At 47.6% G+C, this 26,965-nt stretch overlaps 1 protein-coding gene and 1 pseudogene across 7 annotated transcripts in view; one reads left to right on the forward strand and one right to left on the reverse strand.

The window, feature by feature from the left end:
* Positions 1-2,261: 2,261 nt before the first annotated feature.
* Positions 2,262-2,675, reverse strand: LOC116477650 (NHP2-like protein 1; annotated as a pseudogene).
* An 11,690-nt stretch (positions 2,676-14,365) lies between these two features.
* The window catches only part of CHFR (checkpoint with forkhead and ring finger domains), a 44,669-nt gene continuing 32,069 nt past the window's right edge, over positions 14,366-26,965 (forward strand). For 4 of the 7 annotated variants that reach the window (XM_032168195.2, XM_032168196.2, XM_058424756.1 and 1 more), the window contains exons 1-2: positions 14,548-14,745; positions 24,370-24,469. In XM_032168195.2, the coding sequence (XP_032024086.1) occupies positions 14,613-14,745; positions 24,370-24,469 (233 nt within the window). In that variant the 5' untranslated portion in view covers positions 14,548-14,612. Of the gene's footprint in view, positions 14,441-14,545; positions 14,746-24,369; positions 24,470-25,338; positions 25,981-26,965 lie in introns of those variants that run through there. The other 3 variants (XM_032168194.2, XM_032168200.2, XM_032168201.2) reach the window with 3 other exon arrangements.

Here is a 26,965-nt window from a genome sequence, read left to right on the forward strand (position 1 = left end):
GTGGTGCATGCCTGTAGTCCCAGCCACTAGGGAGGCTGAGGCAGGAGAATCGCTTGAACCCGGGAGGTGGAGGTTGCAGTGATCCCAGATCCCGCCACTGCACTCCAGCCTGGGCAATAGAATGAGACTCCATCTCAAAAAAAAAAAAAAGTTCATATCAAAAGTAAAATATGGGCTGTTCTGCCTGCGGAGTAGCTATTGTTTCTTTACATCTCTAATAAACTTGCTTTCACTTAAAAAAAAAAAAAACGGAAATCCTAGCACTCTGGGAAGCCGAGGTGGGCAGATCACCTAAGGTCAGGAGTTCCAGACCAGCCTGGCCAACATGGTGAAACCCAGTCTCTACTAAAAATACAGAAATTAGCCGGGTGTGGTGGTGCATGCCTGTAATCCCAGCTACTCAGGAGGCTGAGACAGGAGAGTGGCTTGAACCTGGGAGGCGGAGGAGGTTGCAGTGAGCCGAGATCACGCCACTGCACTCCAGCCTGGGTAACAGAGCAAGATTCCATCTCAAAAAAAAAAAAGGGCTGGGCGCGGTGGCTCATGCCTGTAATCCCAGCACTTTGGGAGGCCAAGGCAGGCAGATCACCTGAGGTCAGGAGTTCGAGCCCAGCCTGGCCAACATGGAGAAACCCTGTCTCTACTAAAAATATAAAATTAACTGGGTGTGGTGGCAGATGCCTGTAATCTGAGCTACTGGGGATGCTAAGGCAGGAGAATTGCTTGAACCGGGGAGGCGGAGGTTGTGGTGAGCCGAGATCGAGCTACTGCACTCCAGCCTGGGCAACAATAGCAAAACTGTGTCTCAAAAAAAAGAAAAGAAAATGTAAAATGTAATTTTACTTTTCTGGTTTTAATAGAAGCAAATTCCTCAGTAATCTTTTATTTATTATTATTTTTTTTTGAGACAGAGTCTCTCTCTCTGTACCCAGGCTGGAGTGCAGTGGCCGATCTCGGCTCACTGCAGCCTGCGCCTCCCGGGTTCGAGCAATTCTCCTGCTTCAGCCTCCTGAGTAGCTGGGACTACAGGGGCGCACTGCCACATCTGGCTAATTTTTGTATTTTTTAGTAGAGACAAGGTTTCATCAGTTGGGGCAGGATGGTCTTGATCTCCTGACCTTGTGATCTGCCCGTCTCAGCCTCCCAAAGTGCTGGGATTACAGGCATGAGCCACCGCGCCCAGCCCATCAGTAATCTTTTAAAAATGTACTTATTATCTCGTCTCATTTTCACTTAAGAGAATTTCCATGTTTGATAATTTTTTATTACTCACTGACAATCTCAAAAGGTTTTTTGTGGCCAGGCGTGGTGGCTCACGCCTGTAATCCCAGCACTTTGGGAGGCCGAGACTAGCGGATCACCTGAAGTCGGGAGTTGGAGACCATCCTGGCCAAGATGGCAAAACCACATCTCTACTAAATATACAAAAATTAGTCGGGCCTGGTGGCAGGCGCCTGTAATCTCAGGTACTCGGGAGGCTGAGGTGGGAGAATTGCTTGAACCCTGGAGGCAGAGGTTGCAGTGAGCCGAGATCGTGCCACTGCACTCCAGCCTAGGCGACAGAGTGAGACTCTGTCTCAAAAATAATACATACATACATACATACATACATAAAAGGGTTTTTTTGTTTGTTTTTTGAGACAGGGTCTCACTCTGTTGCCCAGGCTGGAGTCCAGTGGTGCGATCATGGCTCATTGCAGTCTCCACCTCCCGGGCTCAAGCAATCCTCCCACCTTAGCCTCCTACCTTAGCCTCCCCAGTACAGGTGTGCATCACCATGCCCGGCTAGTTTTTTGTATTTTTGGTGGAGACAGGGTTTCACCATGTTGGCCAGGCTGGTCTTGAACTCCTGAGCTCAGGCAATCCACCCACCTTGGCTTCCCAAAGTGATGGGATGACAGGCTTGAACTCCCAGCCAGCTGCTAGTTTTGAGTGGGGCCCAGAACAAGTGAAGGCTCTGCAGCAGGTGCAGGCTGTTGTGCAAGCTGCTCTGCCACTTGGTCACATGACCCAGCAGATCCAATGGTGCTTGACATGTCAGTGGCAGAGAGCGATGCTGGGTGGTGCCTTGGCAGGCTCGCATAGGAGAATCACAATGTAGACTTTTAGGATTTTGGTGCAAAGCCCTGACATTGTCTGCAGATAATTACTCATTATTATTATTATTATTTGTACTAATGTTTTATAACAATAGAGAGTAGCTGAAAATACTACATGCTAACACAGACAATATGATACACAACCTCGGGGGACAAGTTGACAGGGAGCACGTGGCAGAGGCCACAGGTTTAGACTAAGAGCCTTTTGATGGACTGCTGAATGGATTGGATCTGCTGTTTCAGCTGTGAGCCTTCTTTGAAGGTGACAGAACATGCCATGACAGGCCTGGAGACCCCACAGGCTCTCCCCAGGGCCTGCTTGGAGTGCACAAATATGAAGGGCACGTTCTTGTCTTCACACAGCAGTGGAGGTGCAGAATGATCTCCAGTGGCTCGGTGTCTGCAGCCATCACGATGAACTCAGAGATACCCCTGTTAAGGGTTTTGATGGCCTCATTGGCTCTTTTCTGAAGCTGCTTGTAGTTACACCACTAGTGAACAAATTCCGGTGGTTTCTTGGTGAGGTGGAACATCGGCGAGGGGCTAGGCCTTCAGATTCACATTGGCCTCAGCCATGGCTGTGGTTCCATGGGCTCAGCACTCCTAGGGCGGCGCAGCCGAGGTCTGAGAAGCGCTCAGCTCCACCCGTACTCTTCTTTTGACAACCAGCTTTTGGCTTGCTACTGGACGAATAATTAACCATGCTACTGAATAATTAACCATGCTACTGAATAATTAACCATGGCCCACCAAATTACTGCATGACCTGAGCTGCTCATCACAAACTCAGTGTTATCTGACCCACCAAGCCATAAAGTGAGGCATACAGAGTAGTACTCCATCATCATGCAATGACTGTGCAAAACTCACAGAATGAGTGGACTCACAGAATGCCTTATTCACCGTTGTGGTGTTAGAGAAACCTCTGTTTACCAGGCCTCTGGTTTAATAAAACATGACCAGAGTGACTCTATCTTAAGGTAAGTAGCTAGGCACTCACAAGACACCTGTAAGGTTGCTATGGTCTGAAAATAGCCACATTCTAAGCTGACCACCAGTTATAATTGCAGAAATATTTATGGTCATACAGGACATCTCCCACCAAGCCTGCAGAATGTCCAGATGTCCTAAGAGTGCAACCCACTTTACTCAGAGAGAACCTTAATGAGCAGGCTTAGGTTGAAGGATTAATGGTCACTGATAGCAACAATAGCCCTACCTTTAGTGAGCACATCTGCACATTCCAGGTTTAATTGTAGCTCCTTGAGAGTTTTTTTTTTGTTTTTTTTTTTGAGATGGAGTCTCGCTCTGTCGCCCAGGCTGGAGTGCAGTGGCACGATCTCGGCTCACTGCAAGCTCCGCCTCCTGGGTTCACGCCATTCTCCTGCCTCAGCCTCTCCGAGTAGCTGGGACTACAGGCGCCCGCCACCACGCCCGGCTAATTTTTTTGTATTTTTAGTAGAGACGGGGTTTCACCGTGGTCTCGATCTCCTGACCTCGTGATCCGCCCGCCTCGGCCTCCCAAAGTGCTGGGATTACAAGCGTGAGCCACCGCGCCCGGCCGAGAGTTTCTTGTACAGCGTCCCTCCTCCTGCTTTCTGAGGATGCCTTACTCTGTAACAGAATAGATTCTGATAAACTTGCTTCTTTCACTGTGCTCAGTGACTCACCTCAAATTCTTTCCTGTGTGAGATCTAAGAACCCTTTCTTGGAGCCTCTTTTTCCTGTAACAATGGCATTGCTTCTGATCAAAGAACCCACTACACAGTAAATGAGGTATACCGTGGGCCCATGCTCATAGTATTCATCGGTCATGCTGTGTTCTCCATCATCCTACTGATTTTGGTTCTGTTTTTCTGGTGGAACTCAGACTGAGACAAACATATAGTGAAAGGTAAGTCTTCATTACCCCCTTGACTTGAAGTCCATGTTTCAGAGGAAGCCACTGCCGTTTCCTTGTGTTTCCTTCTAGAGATATTTTCATTTTCATAAACATATTTGCATGTACACGTTATCAATTAAAAGAGTCAAGCTCTACAAAATTTGAAGAGGTTTATTCTGAGCCAAAAGTGAGTGATCACGACCCACGGCACAGTCCCAAGAGGTCCTAAGACCCGGTGCCCATGGTGGTGGGGCTACAGCTTGGCTTTATACTTTTTTTTTTTAAGACAGAGTCTCACTCTGTTACCCAGGCTGGAGTGCAGTGGCGCAATCTCGGCTCACTGCAACCTCTGCCTCCCGGGTTCAAGCAATTCTCTGCCTCAGCCTCCTGAGTAGCTGAGATTACAGGCACCTGCCAACACGCCCGACTAATTTTTTTTTGTATTTTTAGTAGAGAAGGGGTTTCACCATCTTGGCCAGGTTGGTCTTGAACTCCTGACCTCGTGATCTTTCACTCGCATTGGTGTGAAGAGAACACCAAACAGGCTTTGTGTGAGCAACAAAGCTTTTTAATCACCTGAGTGCAGGCGGGCTGAGTCCGAAAAGAGGGTCAGCAAAGGGGAGATGGGGTGGGGCTGTTTTATAGGATTTGAGTAAGTAAAGGAAAATTACAGTCAAAGGGGGTTGTTCTCTGGCAGGCAGGGGTGGGGGTCACAAGGTGCTCAGTGGGGGAGCTTTCTGAGCCAGGATGAGCCAGGAGAAGGAATTTCACAAGACAATGTCATCAGTTAAGGCAAGGACCGGCCATTTTCACTTCTTTTGTGGTGGAATGTCATCAGTTAAGGCAGGAACAGGCCACTTTCACTTCTTTTGTGATTCTTCAGTTAATTCAGGTCATCTGGGCATATATGTGCAGGTCACAGGGGATGCGATGGCTTAGCTTGGACCCAGAGGCCTGACATTCCTGCCTTCTTATATTAATAAGAAAAATAACATAAAATGGTATTGAAGTGTTGGGGCAGCGAAAAAAATTTTTTTGGGGGGCGGTGGCACGGAGAGATAATGGGCGATGTTTCTCAGGGCTGCTTCCAGCGGTATTAGGGGTGGTGTGGGAACCTAGAATGGGAGAGGTCAAGTTGAAGGAGGATTTTGTGGTAAGGGGTGATATTGTAAGATTGTTAGCAGGAGCATTTGTCATATAGAATGATTGGTGATGGCCTGGATACGGTTTTGGATGAATTGAGAAACTAAACGGAAGATACAAAGTCTGAATAAAAGAAGGAGAAAAATAGGTATTAAAGGACTAAGAATTGGGAGGACCTAGGACATCCAATTAGAGAAGCCCAAGGGAGTTCAGCGTAATTACTTGCTTGGTTGGCAAGTTTTTGGGCTCTATCCTTGAGTTTTTTTATGTTGTCATACACCAGGCCAGATTAATTTAGGTAAAAACAACACTCTTCATTTAAAAATATACAGAGCCCTCCTTTTTCAGCTTTGAGTAAGTCAAGGCCTCAGAGGCTTTGGAGGACAGCTAAAGAGTCACCTTGAGCCTGGAGGACTGATAAAGTTTGTGATATGTCTGTGATGCTAGCAGAGAAGTCATTAGAGAGGCTACGGAAGGTCGTGACAGAGGTTGAAATGCCTGCTATCCCAGTACTGAGAGCAATAGTGGAGGCAGAAAGTCTTTTTTTTTTTTTTTTTTTGCGTCAGAGTCTGGCTCTGTCCCCCAGGCTGGAGTGCAGTGGCACCATCTCGGCTCACTGCAAGCTCCGCCTCCCGGGTTCATGCCATTCTCCTGCCTCAGCCTCCCGAGTAGCTGGGACTACAGGCGCCCGCCACCACGACCGGCTAACTTTTTTTGTATTTTTAGTAGAGATGGGGTTTCACTATGTTGGCCAGGATGGTCTCGAACTCCTGACCTCGTGATCCGCCCACCTCGGCCTCCCAAAGTGCTGGGATTACAGGCATGAGCTATGGCGGCCGGCCGGAGGCAGAGTCTTAAACCGACCATCAAGGGAATTAGTGGAATAACTCTTTTTTGTCGTGTCGGTGTCATGAGGGGAACAGGAAGCTTTTTGGTCCTATTTGCAAATTGAATTTTGGGAGTAAGGAAAACTAATGTGCATGTGCCTGTCCAATTAGCAGGTAGACACGTGTAGGTAGAGGATCCACAGAGGAAGAAGAGACCTTGTGCGAGGCAAAACTGGAGATGCAAAGTAAAAAGATGAGAAGCAGTGCTGAAAGGGGTGTCTTGTACCCAGACTCCTAGGGATCCAGCTAGGGCGGCAGCCATCAGAGGTTGTAATGGGGACTGGTGGGGTAACTGCATAGAGGGGGACATTCGATTTTCATGGTGTATGAGAAAACCTTGAGTATCTACCAGCAACCTTTCATGATGGGGTCACTGCGTAGAGGGGGACGTTCGATTTTCATGGTGCATGAGAAAACATCGAGTGTCTACCAGCAACCTTTCATGATGGGTCATTGCATAGAGGGGGATGTTCGATTTTCATGGTGTATGAGAAAACATCGAGCGTCTACCAGTAACCTTTCATGATGGGGTCACTGCATAGAGGGGGACGTTCGATTTTCTTTTTCTTTTTTTTTTTTTTTTTTTTTTTTATGGAGTCTCACTCTTTCGCCCAGGCCGGAGTGCAGTGGCGCTATCTCTGCTCACTGCAAGCTCCTCCTCCTGAATTCACGCCATTCTCCTGCCTCAGCCTCCCGAGTAGCTGGGACTACAGGAGCCCGCCACCACGTCAGGCTAAATTTTTGTATTTTTAGTAGAGACGGGGTTTCACCGTGTTAGCCAGGATGGTCTCGATCTCCTGACCTCGTGATCCGCCCGCCTCGGCCTCCCAAAGTGCTGGGATTACAAGCGTGAGCCACCGCGCCCGGCCAGGGACGTTCGATTTTCATGGTGTATGAGAAAACATCAAGTGTCTACCAGCAACCTTTCATGATGGGGTCACTGCGTAGAGGGGGACGTTCGATTTTCATGGCGTGTGAGAAAACATCGAGCGTCTACGAGCAACCTTTCACTGTTATTTACGGGGCTGGTTATAAGTAAACAAGAAGAGGGCCTGGGAGGAGAGTCTGACGAGCAAAGGGAAGGTAGCCAAGGATGGAGAGAAATACAGGGTAAATGTCTTCTTAAGCAATAATTACTGCTAATATTTTTAAGTTTGTCAGTATTGATAGAGGGCTTATCTGTAATATGGAGCTGAAAGGCTTCAATTGTTTCAGTGATGTATGTAGTTGGGCTTTGGAGATGAAGAGTAAAGGAACATCGAGAAGGTAAAGGTTACCTAGGGGAATTCCAGTGGGTCTTTGCTGAGAGATACATAAAGGAGCGGCCTTGAGCAGAGTTTTGATTAAAGAGGCATAATGATGGAGGACCTTTGCGTAGTGAGGAAAACTCTTTCAGCCTATATAACAGCATGGTGGTGCAAAATATGGAAGGCATATCTGGGGTCAGTGTAAATATTGACATGTAGTCCTTTTGCAAGAGTGAGGCTGCCGGGCATGGTGGCTCACGCCTGTAATCCCAGCACTTTGGGCTGAGACGGGCGGATCACCTGAGGTCGGGAGTTCAAGACCAGCCTGACCAACATGGAGAAACCCTGTCTCTACTAAAAATACAAAATTAGCCAGGCGTGGTGGCGCATATGCCTGCCATCCCAGCTACTCGGGAGGCTGAGGCAGGAGAATTGCTTGAACCCAGGAGGCAGAGGTTGCCATGAGCCGAGATTGCACCATTGCACTCCAGCCTGGGCAACAAGAGTGAAACTCTGTCTCAAAAAAAAAAAAAAAAAAAAGTGAGGGCCCGAATTAAGGCAACTAGTTCGGCTTGCTGAGAGGTAGTGGATGGGGGCAGAGCGGTAGCCTCAATGATAGATGTGGAAGATATAGCATACCCTGCCTTTGCTGATGAGTGGCAATTAGACCTGGTGGAATTGCCATCAATAAACCAAATGCGATCAGGGTGAAGAACAGGAACGAAGGAAATATGGGGAAATGGGGTGAATGTCAGGTGGATCAGAGAGATACAGTCATGAGGGTCAGGTGTGGTATCCAGAATAATGTGGGAGGCTGGAATGAAGTCCGGGCCAGGAGCAATGGTAATTGTGGGAGACTAAACAAAGAATGAGTATAGCTGAAGGAGCTGGGGAGCAGAAAGTATATGCATCAGGTGTGAGGAAGAAAATAGATTTTGGAAGTTATGAGAGCTGTAGAGAGTGAGTTGAGCATAGTTTGTGATTTTTGAGGGCCTCTAAAAGTATTAGGGTGGCGGCAGCTGCTGCATGGAGACATGATGGCCAGCCTAAAACAGTAAAGTCAAGTTGTTTGGACAAAAAGGCTACAGGACACGATCCCAGTCTTTCTGTAAGAATTCTGACAGCGCAGCCCTACACTTCAGCTGTGTGTAATGAAAAGGGTTGGGATGAGTCAGGGAGAGCTAGTGGGGCAGTCTCTAAAGCTGTCTTTAAGCAAAGGAAAGAGGAGTGGGGAAAGGATTTAGGATCTATGGGGTCAGCTAGGTTTCCTTTTGTGAGTTTATATAATGGTTTTGTTAGAATGGCAAAATCACGTATCCAAAGTTGAACGTATCTAACCATGCCTAGGAAGGAAAGGAGTTGTTGTTTTGTGGATGCTGTTGGGGTTTGAGATATCAGTCGGACAGAATCAGCAGGGAGAGCATGCGTGTTTTTATGAAGAATTATGGCGAGGTAGGTAACAGATGAAGAAATTTGAGCTTTGGAGGGGGATACCTGATATCCTTTGGAGAATAAATGTTGAAGGAGCAGGAGGGTGTCTTGTTGAGAAGATTCAAAGGAGGTGCTACAAAGAAGAAGGTCATCAATATATTGAATAAGGTGAGAAGCAGAAGGGAGGAAAGAAAGTAAATAATGAGAAAGAGCTTGGCTGAAGTAATGAGGGCTGTCCCTGAAACCTTGTGGCAGCACAGCCCAGGTAAGCTGCCGGGACTGATGGGTTTCAGGGTCAGTCCAGGTAAAAGCAAAGAGAGGCTGGGACGAGGGGTGCAGCAGAATAGTGAAAAAAGCATCTTTAAGATCAAGAATGGAATAGTGAGTTGTAGAGGAAGGTATTGAGGACAAAAGAGTGTATGGGTTGGGCACCACGGGGTGGCTAGGCAAAAGAATTTGGTTGATAAGGCACAGATCCTGAACTAACCTGTAAGACTTGTCTGGTTTCTGGACAGGTAAAATGGGGGAATTGTAAGGAGAGTTTATAGGTTTCAGAAGCCCATGCTGTAGCAGGCAAGTGATAACAGACTTTAATCCTTTTAAAGTGTGCCGCGGGATGGGATATTGGCATTGAGCGGGGTAAGGGTGATTAGGTTTTAAGGGGATAGTAATGGGCATGTGATCGGTTGCCAGGGAGGGAGTAGCGGTGTCCTATATTTGTGGGTTAAGGTAGGGGGATACGAGAGGAAGATGCAAAAGAGGCTTTGGGTTGGGAAGAAGGGCGGCAATGAGATGTGGCTGTAGTCCAGGAATCGTCAGGAAAGCAGATAATTTGGTTAAAATGTCTCAGCCTAATAAGGGAACTGGGCAGGTGGGGATAACTAAAAAAGAGTGCATAAAAGAATGTTGTCCAAGTTGGCACCAGAGTGGGGGAGTTTTAAGGGGTTTTGAAGATTGGATGTCAATACCCACAATAGTTATGGAAGCAAGGGAAGCAGGCCCTTGAAAAGAAGGTAATGTGGAGAGGGTAGCCCCCGTATTGATTAAACAGGCGATGGACTTACCCACCACTGTGAGAGTTACCCGAAGCTCGGTGTCCATGATGGTCCAGGGGGCTTCCAAGGCGATCAGGCAGCATCTAAGCCAAGCAGATCTGGGAAGGAGTCAGTCAGAGAGTCTTGGGCTAGAGCTTTAGGGGCTCTAGGAGTGGCTGCCAGGAGAGCTGGGCAGTCTGATTTCCAGTGGGTCCCTGCACAGATGGGACATGGCTTGGGAGGAATCCCAGGCTGTGGGCATTCCTTGGCTCAGTAGCCAGATTTCTGGCACTTGAAGCAAGATCCTGATGGAGGAAGTCTTGTAGGAATGCTTGACTGCTGCGACTTAGGCATGTGTGGTTTAGGCATTTTGAAGTTCTTGTGTGCTGGAGGTGCAGCTGGGTTTTGTCTCACAGCAGAGGCAAGTAATTGTAACTCAGAAATGCATTGCCATCTGGCTGCCTCCTCCCTATTATTGTACACCTTGAAGGTGAGGTTGATTCATTCCTGTTGTGGGGTTTGAGGGCCAGATTCTAATTTTTGAAGTTTTTTCCTAACGTTAGGAGCGGATTGGGTGATAAAATGTATATTAAGAATAAGGCGGCCTTCTGGCCCCTCTGGGTCTAGGGTGGTAAAGCGTCTGAGGGTTGCCCTAAGCGGGCCATGAACTGGGCTGGGTTTTCGTCTTTACCTTGAGTAGTTTCTTTAAGCTTGTCATAATTAACAGCTTTGTAAGCTGCCTTTTTAAGCCCTTCAACTAGGCAGGAAATCACGTAATCTTGCCTGGCTGTACCTGGGGAATCTGCCTGATAGTTCCATTGGGGATCCTCTTGGGGAACTGCTCTAATGCCCTCCTGGAGGTCTAGCTCATGAAGCTGGCAGTTATTAGCGTGAGATAGGGCTAGAGAAAAAACTCTTTCCCGTTCATCTGGGGAGAGGGTAGAAGTCAGGATGACATTTAAGTCACTCCAGGTTAAACTGTAGGACAGAGTTAGATATTGGAATTCCTGTATATATTTAGTGGGGTCTGACGAGAAACAGCCTAAATGCTGACTGATCTGAGAGAGGTCTGATAGAGAAAAAGGTACATGTACCCTGACTATGCCTTCAGCTCCAGCCACCTCTCTAAGAGTAAATTGTTGGGCAGGTGGGGAAGAGCTAGTCAAGGAACTAAACTGTAAGCCGGAATGGGTGTGAGGAGGGGAGGTGACAGAAAGATTACAGGGTGGAGGAGCGGAGGCTGAGGAAGAATTAGGACTTAGCTTGGCCTGGCGATGAGCAGCCTGGGGAGGAGGGGAGAGGTCAGATGTGTCTGTAGAAAAGGAAGACTGGAAAGACTCAGCGACGCTTGGGGTTGGGACTGAGGGGACAGGTGGGAGGGAAAGAAGGAGGATTTGGGAGGAATTGCATTGGGAACAGAGACTAGGGAGGGAACGAAGTGTGAAAAATGCCTGGATGTAAAGCACCTCAGACCATTTGCCTATTTTTTGACAAAAATTATTTAGGTCTTATGGGATGGAGAAGTCGAAAGTGCTGTTTTCTGGCTATTTAGAGTCATTGTCAAGTTTGTTTTGGGGCCAAGCAGTGTTGCAGAAGAAAACAAGGTGTTTAGGTTTTAGGTCAGGTGTGAGTTGAAGATGTTTTAAGTTTTTGAGAACACAGGCTAACAGAGAAGATGGAGGAATGGAGGGTGGAAGTTTGCCCATAGTGAAGGAGGCAAGCCCAGAGAAGAGAGAGTAGAGACACGGAGAGAAGGGGGTGGGGGGGTGCTTGCCTCCCAGGAAAGTGGAGAAAGGGTAGAGACATGGAGAGAAGGGGTCGGGGGGTTCTTGCCCCCCCAAAAAACGTTACTTGCCACTAAGGGTGAAGGACCAAGGCAGGCGTCCCTGCGTGGTCAGACACCTCTGAAACATGGGTGAATAATCAGGCAGGTGTCCCTGCGAGTTTAAACACCAAGGGAAGACTGTCTTCCCGAGTCTGTGACTGGCGCCGGAGTTTTGGGTTCACAGATAAAATGCATCTCCTTTGTCTCTACCAGAAAAGGAAAGGAACTGAAATAAAGAGTAGGGAGAGATTGAAGTGTGGCACCAAGATTGAAAGGAGAAAGAGGTTGAGGGATAGTGAGAGAGGTTGGAGAAGAGAGTAAAGAGAGGCTGCTTACCCGATTTAAAATTGGTGAGATGTTCCTTGGGCTGGTTGGTCTGAGGACCTGAGGTTGTAGGTGGATCTTTCTCATGGAGCAAAGAGTAGGACAGGAGATTGATCTCCCAAGGGAGGTCCCCGATCCGAGTCAGGGCACCAAATTTCACTTGCGTCCGTGTGAAGAGACCACCAAACAGGCTTTGTGTGAGCAATAAAGGTTTTCAATCACTGGGGTGCAGGCGGGCTGAGTCCAAAAAGAGAGTCAGCAAAGGGGAGATAGGGGTGGGGGGGCCGTTTTATAAGATTTAAGTAAGTAAAGGAAAATTACAGTCAAAGGGGTGTTGTTCTCTGGCAGGCAGGGGTGGGGGTCATAAAGTGCTCAATGAGGGAGCTTTTTGAGCCAGGAGAAGGAATTTCACAAGGTAATGTCATCAGTTAAGGCAAGAACCGGCCATTTTCACTTTTTTTGTGGTGGAATGTCATCAGTTAAGGCAGGAACAGGCCATTTTCACTTCATTTGTGATTCTTCGGTTACTTCAGGCCATCTAGGCATATATATATATGTGCAGGTCACAGGGGATACGATGGCTTAGCTTAGGTTCAGAGGCCTGACATGATCCACCTGCCTCAGCCTCCCAAACTGCTGGGATTACAGGCATGAGCCATTGCGCCTGGCCGATTTTACACATTTTAGGGAGAAAGTTCATAGATGGATTCAAAGATTTTCTGATTGGCACTTGGTTGAAAGAGTTATTATCTAAAGACCTGGAATCAATAGAAAGGAGTGTCTGGGTTAAGCTAATGGAGACCAAGGTTCTATTTTGTTATTATTTTTTTTGACAGGGTCTCTGTTGCCCAGGCTGGATTGCAGTGGCACAATCTGTGGTTTCCCGCAGCCTTGTCCTCCTGGGCTCAAGCAATCTGCCCACCTCAGCCTCCTGAGTAGCTGGGACTATAGGTATGTGCTGTCATCCCGCCCAGCTAAGACAGGGTCTCCGCAAGTTGCCCAGGATGGTCTGGAACTCCTGGGCTCAAGCAATCCACCCACCTGGGCTTCCCAAAGTGCTGGGATTACAGGTTTGAGCACCACCACCCTGGCCATTCTTATGCAGATGTAGCTCCAGGCAGCACGCTTCAGAGAATAGATGGTAAACGTTTCTTATCAGAGTTAAAAAGGTGTCAGACTCTTACATTCTCTCCCGGATCAGGAAAAGATGTGGAAAAGGAAGGAGATTCTCTACAAAATAGATTTCCCCCAAGAGACAGTTTTGCAGGGCTACGTAAAACTATGTTAAATAAATACATGTCAGGGTAAAATACTTCTTTTTCTTCCAGGGCCTGCTATTTGTCATGTGATGTATCTTAATGCTACAGTCTGGTCAGCCTTAAGGTGTGTTTTAATGTCGACGCTGGTCAGTTATACCTGAATTCCAAGGGGAGGACAGTATAATGGGACATGTCCAAACCCTGCCTCCCATCAGGGACTGAACTGGTTTTTCAGGTTAACTTTGGTATTGAGAGAATCAGTTCATTCAGTTGGTTGGGGGGACTTACAATTTTATTTTTGGTTTGCAAGATATACATAACTATGCCTATACCTATATATACAAGTGTTTATATATGTATATTTGTGTGTATATATGGTTTGTTTTACACAAATGGATGCCTACTTTATTTATTTATTTTAGTAGCGATGAGGTCTCAGTCTAATCTCGAACTCCTGGGCTCAAGAGATCCTCCTGCCTAGGCCTCCCAAAGCACTTAGATTACATGCGTAAATCACTGCGCCCGGCCCTGCTTCACCCTCTTAAAACCGCACTTGGGGGCTCCTCATCAGTGCGGACAGTGGCGCGTTCCTCCAAACCGCACAGACTCCCCCTGCGTGGATGCGTCTCGCCTCTTTACTCCACTTTCGCGGACCTTTCACTTTCAGGGAATACCCTCTGGCGCCCTTCTCTGCAGCACACACGTGAACACCGCGGGATTCCAATAAGTGGGATACTGAGGTAAAAGGTACGCGCGTTCAGAACAGGAAGATCCCGCAAAACGCCCGCCAAGACGTGGCCCCGCGTCCGCCCCGCCCACAACGCAGCCGCTCCTACTCGCGGAGCGCGCCTTGTGCCTCAGACTTCGGGTCTGTGTGATCCGCTGTGTACAACTGTACCCGAAAGGGTCCTCACGTGCACTATCTCGTGACAACTAAGGTGGACCGTCTTCTACTCCTAGGAGTCATCCCCAGGTTAGCGGGGCTTTCCGAATCCCTAGGGCTTCCAATCCGGAAGTTCCGCGTCCCTTCTGCCCCAACATAACATGGCGCCGACCGCAGCCACTTCCGTGATCCGCAGGCGACGAAGTCGCCCGGCCAGGATCAAAGATGGCCGAGCGCCCCCCACGCGCCCACTCTCGCTGGCCACTCCCGGCTCCGCTCTAGCTGCCGCTCTTGGTGAGCGCCGCGGCCAGCCAATCGCGGGGCGCAGAGGCCTCTGGCCCCGCCCCGCGGATCAGCTGAGGGAGTCGCAATGTCTCTTGACAGCGGCGGCGGCGCAGCCGGTTCCGGGTTCGACGCGGGGCGGGGGTAAGCGCGGCTGGCGAAGGGGCTGCGGCGGGCGGCGAAGGGGGACCTGGTTGCGGCCGTGGGAGGGGACGTCCGGGCCGGGGCCCGCGGGGTGGGGCGGGCGCCGAGTCTCGGCGTCTGAGGTCGGGAGTCTCCACGGGCGTTTCCGGGGTCTCCGCAGATGTGAATCCCGATGGAGCGGCCCGAGGAAGGCAAGCAGTCGCCGCCGGCGCAGCCCTGGGGACGGCTCCTGCGTCTGGGCGCGGAGGAGGGCGAGCCGCACGTCCTCCTGAGGAAGCGGGAGTGGACCATCGGGCGGAGACGAGGTGCGGGGCTGGGGCCGGGGGCCTGGGGCCTGGGGCCGGGGCCGGGCAGAGCCACCGGGTTGCGGGCAGGCCACAGGGGCGGCGGTGCAGTGTGCGCTCCAGATTTTTCCGTGGAGTGAAATCTCATGTAAGAACTGGTATTTATTCGGTGTTCTGCCCACCCATTCTTGCGCATGATTCATGCACATCATTTAGCCCTCGTTACAACTTTATAAATTAGTTGTGTTAATATACTCTCCAGAATGCAATATTGTCGCGTTCGTTGCCGTACAGAGTATCTTTTCCGACTGTAATGGAACAAAATTAAAAATAATAGAAGGAAAAGTGGAAAATTCACAGATATGTGGACATTAAACACCACACTCTTAAAGCAACCGGTGGGTCAAATAAGTCTTTACAAGGTGAACTTTAAAAATGTTTTGAGACAAATGAAACAAAAATAGAATACACCAAAAGGTATTTAGGATGCAGCCAAGACAGTACTCAGAGGGAAATTTATAGCTGTAGTGCTTAGATTAAAAAAGATCTCAAGTCCCAGCCCCTAGAATATTTATTTATTTATTTAATAAACCTGGAAAGGTAAGAACTTGAACAAAGTCATACAACTGGTGAGAGAAAGTTCCCTCAGCCTCCACATTCACTGCCTCCAGTCTCCCAAGTGACCATCTGGTAGTTTGATTTCCCCTGAAGCCTTTGTATGGGGAGAGAAATGCACTGGTCCTGTCAACAAAAATGTTTAGTTTGTCTGAAAATTAATAAATTAGCTCAGCCGTTATACTCTAAAAAGGAGCAAGGATGGGAAATATTTGCTGTTTGGAAGCAAATTTTTTTTTGGTTAGTTTCACCCCTTGTAATGTGCTTGCACCTGGTTTTTTGTTTTTTTTGTTTGTTTTTTTGAGGTAGAGGCTTGCTCTGTGGCCCAGGCTGGGGTGCAGTGGTGTGATCTCAGCTCACTGCACCCTCTGCCTCCAGGTTCAAGTGATTCTCCCGCCTCAGCCTCTGGAGTAGCTGGGACTACAGGCGTGCGCCACCATGCCTGGATAATTTTTGTATTTTTAGTAGAGACGAGCTTTTGCCATATTGCCCAGGCTGGTCTTGAACAACTGAGCTAAAGTGATTCACCAGCTTCGGCCTGCGAAAGTGCTGGGATTACAGGTGTGACTGTGTCTGACCTGGTTTTGTTTTTTGGGGTGTTTTGGTAGTCTTACATTCCAGTATCAAGTCCAAGTTTATTTTACAACTTTGAAAGTATTTAGATATCATTGTAACATGTCAAAATTATCCCTTTAAGACAAGAGAAAGTATTTGAAGTTTTTTCCCTTTGTCTTTACTTGATAGACTAGGAGGTTTGGTGAAGAGCAGAGGCCCTAGAGACAAATTATGTGGGTTCCCAACCTGTCAACACATAACTCTGGGCTAACAACATCTTTCTGCACCTATGTACCTACTTCACAGAGTTGCTCTGAGGAATTAATGAGATCATACGCAAACTGCTTAGAAGGAACTTTAGAGTTAGCACTTAGTATTAGCCATTGTTATTGTAACATGTTATACATGTTATTACATGTTAGGACGTTACATGTTAAGACAAGGAGCGAAAATATGTCACTGAGTTTATCTTTTAATAGGAATGATTTTAGTGAATTTATAAATAATAATGTTGCCAGCAAAAACTTTAGGATTATTGTATTAGTTTGTTCATACTACCATAGCAAAATACTACATTCTGGGTGGCTTAAGCAACAGAAATTTATTTATTTATTTATTTTTTGAGATGGAGTCTCACTCTGTCGCCCAGGCTGGAGTGCAGTGGTGCGATCTCGGCCCACTGCAAGCTCCACCTCCCAGGTTCTCGCCATTCTCCTGCCTCAGCCTCCCGAGTAGCTGGGACTACTACCGCCCGCCACCACGCCCCACTAATCTTTTGTATTTTTTTTTTTTTTTTTTTTTGAGACGGAGTCTCGCTCTGTCACCCAGGCTGGAGTGCGGTGGCGCAATATCAGCTCAGTGCAAGCTCTGCCTCCCGGGTTCACGCCATTCTCCTGCCTCAGCCTCCCGAGTAGCTGGGACTACAGGCATGTACCACCTCACCTGGCTTATTTTTTTCTATTTTAGTAGAGATGGGGTTTCACTGTGTTGCCCAGGCTGGTCTTGAACTCCTGAGCTCCAGCAATCTGTCTGCCTTGACCTCCCAAAGTGCTAGGATTACAGGCGTGAGCCACTGTGCCTGGCCAGAAATTTATTTTCATGGTTTGGGAGGCTGGGAAGTCCAAGATCAAGGTGTTGGCAGATCGGGTTCCTGGTGAGGGCTCTCTTCTTGGCTTGCAGGTGGCCACTTTCTTGCTGTGTCCTCACATGGCAGAGAGAGAGGACTCTGTTCTCTCTGCTTCCTCTTAAGAGGGCACCAGCCCTGTGACATCTGATTCCCACCCAGTGACCTCATTTAACATTTATCAGCTCACAGGCCCGGTTTCCAAATATAGTCACATTGGGGATTAGGACTTAAATATATGAATTTTAGGGGGGTACAGACACTCAGTTACACACACTCAGTTCCTAACAGTTGTAGAACTTGATTATCTTATTTATTTTATATATATGTGTATATATATTTTTTGAGGCAGAGTTTTGCTCTTACTGCCCAGGCTGTAGTGCAGTGGCACCATCTTGGCTCAACCTCCACCTCCCGGGTTCAAGCAGTTCTCCTGCCTCAACCTCCTGAGTAGCTGGGATTACAAGTATGTGCCACCACGCTCAGCTAATCTTTGTATTTTTAGTAGAGATGGGGTTTCTCCATGTTCGTCAGGCTGGTCTTGAACTCCTGACCTCAGGTGATCCACCCGCCTCGGCCTCCCAAAGTGCTGGGATTACAGGCGTGAGCCACTGTACCCGGCCTGATTTATTTATTTTTTGAGACAGAGTCTTACTCTGTCTCCCAGGCTGGAGTGCAGTGGTATGATCTTGGCTCACTACAACCTGCATCTTCCAGGTTAAAGTGATTCTCCTGCCTGAGCCTCCAGACTAGCTGAGATTACAGGCGTGTGCCACCACACCTGGCTAGTTTTTTTTGGTATTTTTAGTAGAGATGAGGTTTCACCATGTTGGTCAGGCTGGTCTTGAACTCCTGGCCTCAAATCAAATGATCCACCTGCCTTGGCCTCCCAAAGTGTTGGGATTACAGGCGTGAGCCACCTCGCCCAGCCAGAACTTCATTATTTTAAAGTAATGATGTGCCTGCCATATACGAGGCATTATTTGGGGGAAAAGGGAAAGCCTAAGTAACGTGTAGGAAGGGGTGCAACAACCTTGTCTTCCCAAAGAGCTCTTTATCCTTTTTTTTTTTTTTTTTTGCGGGGGTGTTACAGGCGTGAGCCACCACGCCCAGCCTTTTTTTTTTGAGACGGAGTTTTGCTCTTGTTTCCCAGGCTGGAGTGCGATGACGTGATCTCGGCTCACTGTGACCTCTGTCTGCTGGGTTCAAGTGATTCTCCTGCCTCAGCATCCGGAGTAGCTGGGATTACAGGCACTCGCTACCACGCCTGGCTAATTTTTGTATCTTGTAGAGACAGGGTTTCATCATGTTGGCTCGGCTAGTCTCGAACTCCTGACCTCAGGTGGTCCTCCTGCCTGGGCCTCCCAAAGTGGATTACAGGCGTGATCCACCGCGCCCAGCCAAGAGCTCTTTATTCTAAGAAAGTGGCAGAAATGTACATCAACTGCTTGAAAGATTTAACCCACCAAGGGTCAAGCACAGCAAATGCTGTGAATAGAACTTCAGCACAAAGCATCTTGGTTCCAGATTAGAATACTGATACTCAGGCCAGGCATGGTGGCTCATGCCTGTAATCCCAGCAGTTTGGGAGGCCAAAGCAGGAGGATCTCTTGACCCTATGAGTTTGAGACCAGCCAGGGCAACATAGACCCTGTATCTACAAAAAATTTAAAAATTATCTGAGCGTGGTGGCGCATATTGGTAGTGTCAGCTACTCAGGAGGCTGAAGTGGGAGGATCACTTGAGCCTGGGAGTTCAAGGCTGCAATGAGCTGTGATTGCTCCACTGTACCACAGCTGGGGTAACAGAGCAAGACCTTGTCTCGAAGAAAAAAAAAAAAACCTGATGCTCTGGCATGGAGAAACCTCTGTTACAAACCGGCTCTGGCAACATTGTGACTTGCACTGGTTTTGGGGCTTGAAGGAGACTATCCTGGCAGTTATGCTCAATGGAATGGGAAGAGCTTGACCACAGGTGATATTTGCCTTGGATACAGTACTTCCAATAGTCTAGAATGTTTGCACATATAAGATTTTTAATATCCGGTTTCATGGTAGTATTTTTGCTTGTAGTAAAATTCACCTTTTTTGGAGTTCAGTGTTCCATGAGTTTTGGGAAATGTACTCACCAGTGCAGTCAAGATGTAGAACATGTTCGTTACCCTGAAAGGTCCCCCTGAGTCCTGGCTCCTGGCAGCCACTGATCTGGTTTCTTTGCCTTCTGCTACTTCCAGCATGTCGTGACATGGGGTCACAGGGTGTCTGCCGTCATCTTCTGCGCCTGGCTTCTTTCCCTGGCACGCACCTTGTTGCATGGATCAGCAGTTTGCTCCTTTCTGTTACCGGGTAGTATTCTGTGGTTTGGATGCACCACGGTTTGTTAGTTTACAACCAGTGGATGGACATTTATACTGCTTCCTGTTTTTATAAGAAAGCTAATATAAACATAAGTGTGCAGTCTTTGTAGGGACATACATTTTTCTGTTAGTTAAATAACTATGAATGGAATTGCTGGGCCATGCGGCCAGTGTCTGTTTAACTTGGTGAGAAACTGCCGCATTGTTTCCCATGTGCTTGTCCATTTTGCAGTCCCACAGCAGAGTACGAGAGTTCCAGGTTTTCCACTTCCCCTTTGGCCACTCGTAGGTGGTCAGTCTTTTTTTTTTTTTTGAGACAGAGTCTCGCCCTGTCGCCAGGCTGGATTTGCAGTGGCGCGATCTCAACTCACTGCAACCTCCGCCTCCCAGGTTCAAGCCATTCTCCTGCCTCAGCCTCCTGAGTAGCTGGGACTATAGGCACGTGCCACCATGCCTGGCTAATTTTTTTGTATCTTCAGTAGAGACGAGGTTTCACCATGTTGGCCAGTATGGTCTCGATCTCTTGACTGTGTGATCCGCCCTCCTCGGCCTCCCAAAGTGCTGGGATTACAGGCGTGAGCCACCGTGTCTGGCCCGTGGTCAGTCTTTATTTTCAGCCAATTCTTATTTGGTGTGTAGTGGTATTTCATGGTTTTAATTTGCATTTCTCTGAAGATTAATGATGTTGAGCATTTTGTCATGTGCTTAATTTGCCATCCATATCTCTTCTTTGATAAAGTGTTTAAATTGTTTTAAGTTGCATTGTTTACTTTCTATTTACTGAGTTATCAGAGTTCTCTATACATTCTGGATACAAGATCTTTGTCAGATATGTGTTTTACAAATATTTCCACCAGTCCATAGCTTGTCTTTTCATCTTTTTAAACAGTATCTTTTGAAGAACAGATTTTTACTTTTTTTTTTTTTTTGAGATGGAGTCTTGCTCTGTCGCCAGGCTGGAGTGCAGTGGCGCGATCTCAGCTCACTGCAACCTCCGCCTCCCATGTTTAAGCGATTCTCCCACTTCAGCCTCTCAAGTAGCTGGGATTACAGGTGCATGCTACCATGCCCAGCTAATTTTTTCTATTTTTAGTCGAGATGGGGTCTCGTCATCTTGGCCAGGCCGATCTTGAACTCCTGGTCTGAAGTGATCCACCCGCCTTGGCCTCCCAAAGTGATGAGATTACAGGCGTGAGCCACTGCCCCCAGCCTTACTTTTTTTTTTGAGCCAGAGTCTCACTCTGTCACCCAGGCTGGAGTGCAGTGGCGTGATCTCGGCTCACTGTAACCTCCGCCTCCTGGGTACCCGCCATTCTCCTGCCTCAGCCTCCCATGTAGCTGGGATTATAGGCGCCTGCCACCATGCCCGGCTAATTTTTGTATTTTTAGTAGAGACTGGGTTTCACCATGTTGGTCAGGCTGGTCTTGAACTCCTGACCTTGTGATCCGCCCACCTCGGCCTCCCAAAGTGCTGAGATTACAGGTGTGAGCCACCACACCTGGCCCAGAATGACTTTTTTTTTGTTTTTTTTGAGTTGGAGTCTTGCGCTGTCGCCCAGGCTGGAGTGCAGTGGCACCATCTCGGCTCACTGCAAGCTCTGCCTCCCGGGTTCACGCCATTCTCCTGCCTCAGCCTCCCGAGTAGCTGGGACTACAGGCGCCCACCATCACGCCCAGCTAATTTTTTGTAGTTTTGGTAGAGATGGGGTTTCACCATGTTAGCCAGGGTGGTCTCGATCTCCTGACCTTGTGATCCGCCCCCCTCGGCCTCCCAAAGTGCTGAGATTACAGGCATGAGCCACGGCGCCTGGCCCAGATTTTACTTTTGACGAACCTCAGCTTATTATTATTATTTTTTCCTGGTTTGTGCTTTTTGTGTCCTATCTGTGAAGTCCATGCAAGACCCAACGGCACTAAGACTTTTGCCTGTCTTTTCCACTGGAAGTTTCATAGTTTTAGATTTTACATTTGTCTCTGTCTGGCCATCCTTACACGGCCACAATACTGTATTGATTACTATAGCATGATGGTAAGTCAGTTAAGTAATATGAGTCTTCCAGCTTCATTCTTTTTCAAAATTGCTTTGGTTTTTCTACAGTTTTTTTCTGTAAACTTTAGAATCAGCTTGTCAGTGTCTACAAGCCCTCTGGGATTTTGACTGGAATTGCATTGAATGTATGAAACAATCTGGAGGACAGCTGGGATTTTAACAATATAGAGTCTTCTGATTCACACACCCATAAGTCAGTGATGGGAGCAAGGCTCAGGCTAAAGCAGATTCAGGGTGTCTTTCTATGTGGAACATTTAGGAAAAGTACATTTGCATGGCCACTGTCTCCTTTTTTTTTTTTTTTTTTGAGATGGAGTCTCACTCTGTCGCCCAGGCTGGAGTGCAGTGGCGCAATCTCGGCTCACTGCAAGCTCTGCCTCCTGGGTTCACGCCATTCTCCTGCCTCAGCCTCTCCGAGTAGCTGGGACTACAGGCGCCCGCCACCACGCCCGGCTAATTTTTTTGTATTTTTAGTAGAGACGGGGTTTCACCGTGGTCTCGATCTCCTGACCTCCTGATCCACCCGCCTCGGCCTCCCAAAGTGCTGGGATTACAAGCGTGAGCCACCGCGCCCGGCCAAGGCCACTGTCTCCTGACCAAACCCTTCGCTTTTTTGTCTTACAGTATCTTTATGTATCTTTATAGATTATTATAGACAGTAATGGTTAATGATAAGATATTAAAAAGCCTTTGTTCTTTTGATTTAAGGAGAGGGCAAGTATTGAGGATTTTCCCTCTTGCATTTAATGAAGATAGAATTATTGTATTCAGGGCCGGGCGGTGGTGGCTCACACCTGTAATCCCAGCACTTTGGGAAGCCGAGGTGGGCGTATCACGAGGTCAAGAGATCGAGACCATCCTGGCCAACATTGTGAAACCTCATCTCTACTAAAAATACAAAAATTAACTGGCCCTGGTGGTGCACATCTGTAATCCTTGCTACTCAGGAGGCTGAGGCAGGAGAATCACTTGAACCCGGGAGGCAGAGGTTGCAGTGAGCCGAGATCGCGCCACTGCACTCCAGCCTGGGCGACAGAGAGAGACTCCATCTCAAAAAAAAATAAAAGAAAGAAAACCCCAAAGTGTCAGAATTATTGTATTCAGCTATAAATGCATCCCTGTATATAAGATGCAGTTTCTTATACATGTACAAATGCTTATCTCAGGCCAGGCGTGATGGCTCACGCCTGTAATCCCAGCACTTTGGGAGGCCGAGGCGGGCTGATTATGAGGTCAGGAGTTCAAGACCAGCATGGTGAAACCCCGTCTGTACTAAAAATACAAAAAATTAGCTGGGCATGGTGGCGCATGCCTGTAGTCCCAGCTGCTCAGGAGGCTGAGGCAGGAGAATGGCTGGAACCTGGGAGGTGGAGGTTGCGGTGAGCCAAGATGGTGCCACTGTACTCCAGCCTGGGCAACAGTGCGAGACTCCATCTCAAAAAAAAAAACAAAACAGACAAACAAAAAAAAACCAAATGCCTATGGCAGTTGGCTCAGTCACTTTTTGTGACTGTCGCTTCAATTTTATGTTGATTTATGAAACCTAAGTTTACACAGAAAATAAATTAAGGACTAAATTAAGATACCGAAGAATTACTTAAGCCCCTGAGTTTTTTTTCTTTCTTTCTTTTTTTTTTTTTTTTTTAGACAGAGTCTTGCTCTGTCGCCCAGGCTGGAGTGCAGTGGCGCGATATCGGCTCACTGCAAGCTCCGCCTCCCGGGCTCTTGCCATTCTCCTGCCTCAGTCTCCTGAGTAGCTAGGATTACAGGCACTTGCCAACACGCCCGGCTAATTTTTTGTATTTTTAGTAGAGACGGGGTTTCACCATGTTAGCCAGGATGGTCTCAATCTCCTGACCTCATGATCTGCCTGCCTCGGCCTCCCAAAGTGCTAGGATTACAGGCATGAGCCACCGCACCTGGCCCCACACCTGGCTAATTTTTTGTATTTTTAGTAGAGATGGGGTTTCACTGTGTTAGCCAGGATGGTCTCGATCTCCTGACCTCGTGATCCACCTGCCTTGGTGTGAGCCGCCGGGCCTAGCCAAGCACCTGAGTTTTTTTAAAGTTCTAATAATACTCATCAGGTTAGCTGTGTATGCAAGCATATTGTAAAATTGCTTTTTTTTTTTTTCCAGTTGGAGTCTAGCTCTGTCGCCAAGACTGGAGTGCAGTGGCGTGATCTCGGCTCACTGCAACCTCTGCCTCCCGGGTTCATGCGATTCTTCTGCCTCAGCCTTCCAAGTAGCTGGGATTACAGACAACCGCCACCACGCCCAGCTAATTTTTGTATATTTAGTAGATATGGGGTTTCACTGTGTTGGCCAGGCTGGTCTCGAACTCCTGACCTCGTGATCCATTCACCTCAGCCTCCCAAAGTGCTGGGATTACAAGCCTGAGCCACTGCGCCCGGGTGTAAAATTGCCATTTAAGACGCTGTGCGTAACTGGAGGTATTGATGGGTGTCTTTGAGAGGATGGGGATTCAGAAAGGTTCAGGACGGGCCAGGCGCGGTGGCTCACGCCTGTAATCCCAGCACTTTGGGAGGCCAAGTGGGCAGATCAGAAGGTCAAAAGATCGAGACCATCCTGGCTAACACGGTGAAACCCCCTATCTACTAAAAATACAAAAAATTAGCCAGGCGTGGTAGCGGGCACCTGTAGTCCCAGCTACTCAGGAGGCTGAGGCAGGAGAATGGCGTGAACCTGGGAGGTGGAGCTTGCAGTGAGCCAAGATGGTGCCACTGCACTCCAGCCTGGGCGACAGAGCGAGACTCTGTCTCAAAAAAAAAAAAAAATTTCTTTATGTCTTTCTTGGTTAAGTGTTTTTTTTACGTATGTACAGTGGGGATCCTGAGTTGGAACCACATAGTTTGGTAAACAAAGGGCAGTAGTGTTCACAGTTACCATGATCATATCCCGTGTCGTCCCACCCTCTCTTTTTTAGGTTGCGACCTTTCGTTCCCCAGCAATAAACTGGTCTCTGGAGATCACTGTAGAATTATAGTGGATGAAAAATCAGGTCAGGTGACACTGGAAGATACCAGGTGAGTACGTTCTGAGCTTCTTTTGGTGTTTCTTCTTGTAGCTTAAGAAGCCTGACTTCGTGCTATGTGCTGTGTGCCATGGCTGAGGAGGAGAAGAAATGCTGTCTTTAGTGTGATAACAGCGGCTCATTTTTATAACAGCACAGTCATGTGTCCCTTAGCAACAGGGATCCAGTCTGAGAAATGTGTCGTTAGACAATTCGATCATCTTGCAAACATCACGGAGTATACTTAAACAAACCTAGATGGTGTAGCCTACTACATACCTAGGCTATATGGTATAGCCGATTGCTCCTATTGCTATCAACCTATACAGCGTGCTACTGTACTGAATGCTATAGGCAGTTGTAACACAATGGTAAGAGTATTTATCGAAACACAGAAAAGGTGCAGTAAAAATATGATATTTTAATTATTTTAATCTTGTGGGACTACTATCGTATATGCGTCTGTTGAAAAAATCATTATTATCAGGCCGGGCGTAGTGGCTCACACCTTTAATCCCAGCACTTTGGGAGGCTGAGGCAGGTGGATCACCTGAGGTCAGGAGCTCAAGCCCAGCCTGGCCAACATGGAGAAACCCCGTCTCTATTAAAAATATAAAAATTAGCCAGGCGTGGTGGCGTGCGCCTGTAATCCCAGCTACTCGGGAGGCTGAGACAGGAGAATCACTTGAACCCGGGAGTCGGAGTTTGCGGTGAGCTGAGATGGCGCCACTGCACTCCAGCCTGGAAAATGAGTGAAACTCCGCCTCAAAACAAAACAGAACAAAAGTTACTATCTGGGGCATGACTGTAGTTAATTAGGCTCCCAAGGTATTAGAAGATGTATTTCCTGGTTTCCAGGATGGGACCCTTAGTGACACTTTGGTGTCTGTGACCCTTCTTGAATGTATTCAAATTAAGTATGTCTCAGAAATAAGACTTAAAAGATGCTGGTAATTTTTGGTTCTTGCGAGCCTATTCAAGTTTGATTTCTTTCCCTCAAATCAAAAAATCATTTTTTAAAACTAATAAATTCTCATTCTTGTACAACTTAAGTACAGATTGAGTATCTGAAATGATTGAGACTAGACTGTTTAGATTTTGGATTGTTTCAGATTTTAGAATATTTTCATTATACTTATCAGTTGAGCATGTCTGATTCAAAATTCTGAAATGCTCCAGTGAGTATTTTTTTGAGTGTCTTGTTGGTGCTCAAAAAGTTTTGGATTTCACATTTCTGATTAGGGACATTCAGCTTAGGGATATTCAACTTAGAAAGTGGAAAGCTTTCCAAAATCCTATTCATACATTAAAAATGCATATGTTGGTATGTATATTTTGCATAAATGCAATTACGCTGCACATACTGTTGTGGCATCAGCTTTTTTCTTTCTTTCTTTTTTTTTTTGAGATGGAGTTTCGCTCTGTTGCAGGCTGAAGTGCAGTGGTGCGATCTTGGCTCACCGCAACCTCCGACTCCCAGGTTCCAGCGATTCTCCTGCCCCAGCCTCCCATGTAGCCGGCATCGTAGGCACACACTACCAAGCCCAACTATTCTTTTGTATTTTTAGTAGAGACGGGATTTCACCATGTTGGCCAGGCTGGTCTCGAACTCCTGATCTCAGGTGATCCGCCTGCCTCAGCCTCCCAAAGTGCTGGGATTACAGGCGTGAGCCACCGTGCCCGGCCAGCTTTTTTCACTTACGGTGTTTTATGGAGCGCTTCACATGTCACTGTGTCTACATCCAGCTCATCTTTTCGTTATCTTAAGATAGTTTATTTGTCACTTCCCTTATTGGTGGACATTTATTGTTTTGACTTTTTCTTACTATAAATAACACTGCAGTGACTCTTTCCCAAACTCTGCCTTCATGTCTATTTTCTTGGGATGATTTCTCAGAAGGGAAGTCTGTGTCAGTGTTACTCAGAATGTGCCTATTCCTTTTTTTCTCTTCTTTGAGACGGAGTCTCGCTCTGTTGCTCAGGCTGAAGTGCTGTTGGTGCGATCTCAGCTCGCTGCAACCTCCACCACCTGGGTTCAAGCGATTCTCCTGCCTCAGCCTCCTGAGTAGCTGGGATTACAGGTGCCCGCCACCACGCCCAGCTCAGATGGGGTTTCACTATGCTGGCCAGGCTGGACTTGAGCTCCTGGTCTCAGGTGATCCACCTGCCTCAGCCTCCCCAAGTGCTGGGATTGCAAGTGTGAGCCCCTGTACCCAGCCAGAATGTGCGTCTTTTAAATCTGCTGCAAGTGGCAGGTGGTCTTCTAGCAGTATGTTGAGTGTGTGCTGTTCTCACCGCAGGATTTTTTTTTGTTTGGTAAAGATCAGGCTCTGTGAGATTCTTTGGTAACTGATAGTTTCAGGGATAGAAGACTAGGAAGTAGGTTTTAATAGGAAGAACTGATGCTCCTTTTCCTGGTCTAATAGGTATCAGATTAAGTTCTCTATTTCTTGGCACAATGGGAAAGGCAGGGTGCTGGTCCCTAGCTGTCCCGCCTGTTCGGGGGCCT

The sequence above is a fragment of the Hylobates moloch genome, unplaced genomic scaffold (genome assembly GCF_009828535.3).
Source record: "Hylobates moloch isolate HMO894 unplaced genomic scaffold, HMol_V3 SCAFFOLD_12, whole genome shotgun sequence".
Taxonomy (NCBI): Eukaryota; Metazoa; Chordata; class Mammalia; order Primates; family Hylobatidae; genus Hylobates; species Hylobates moloch.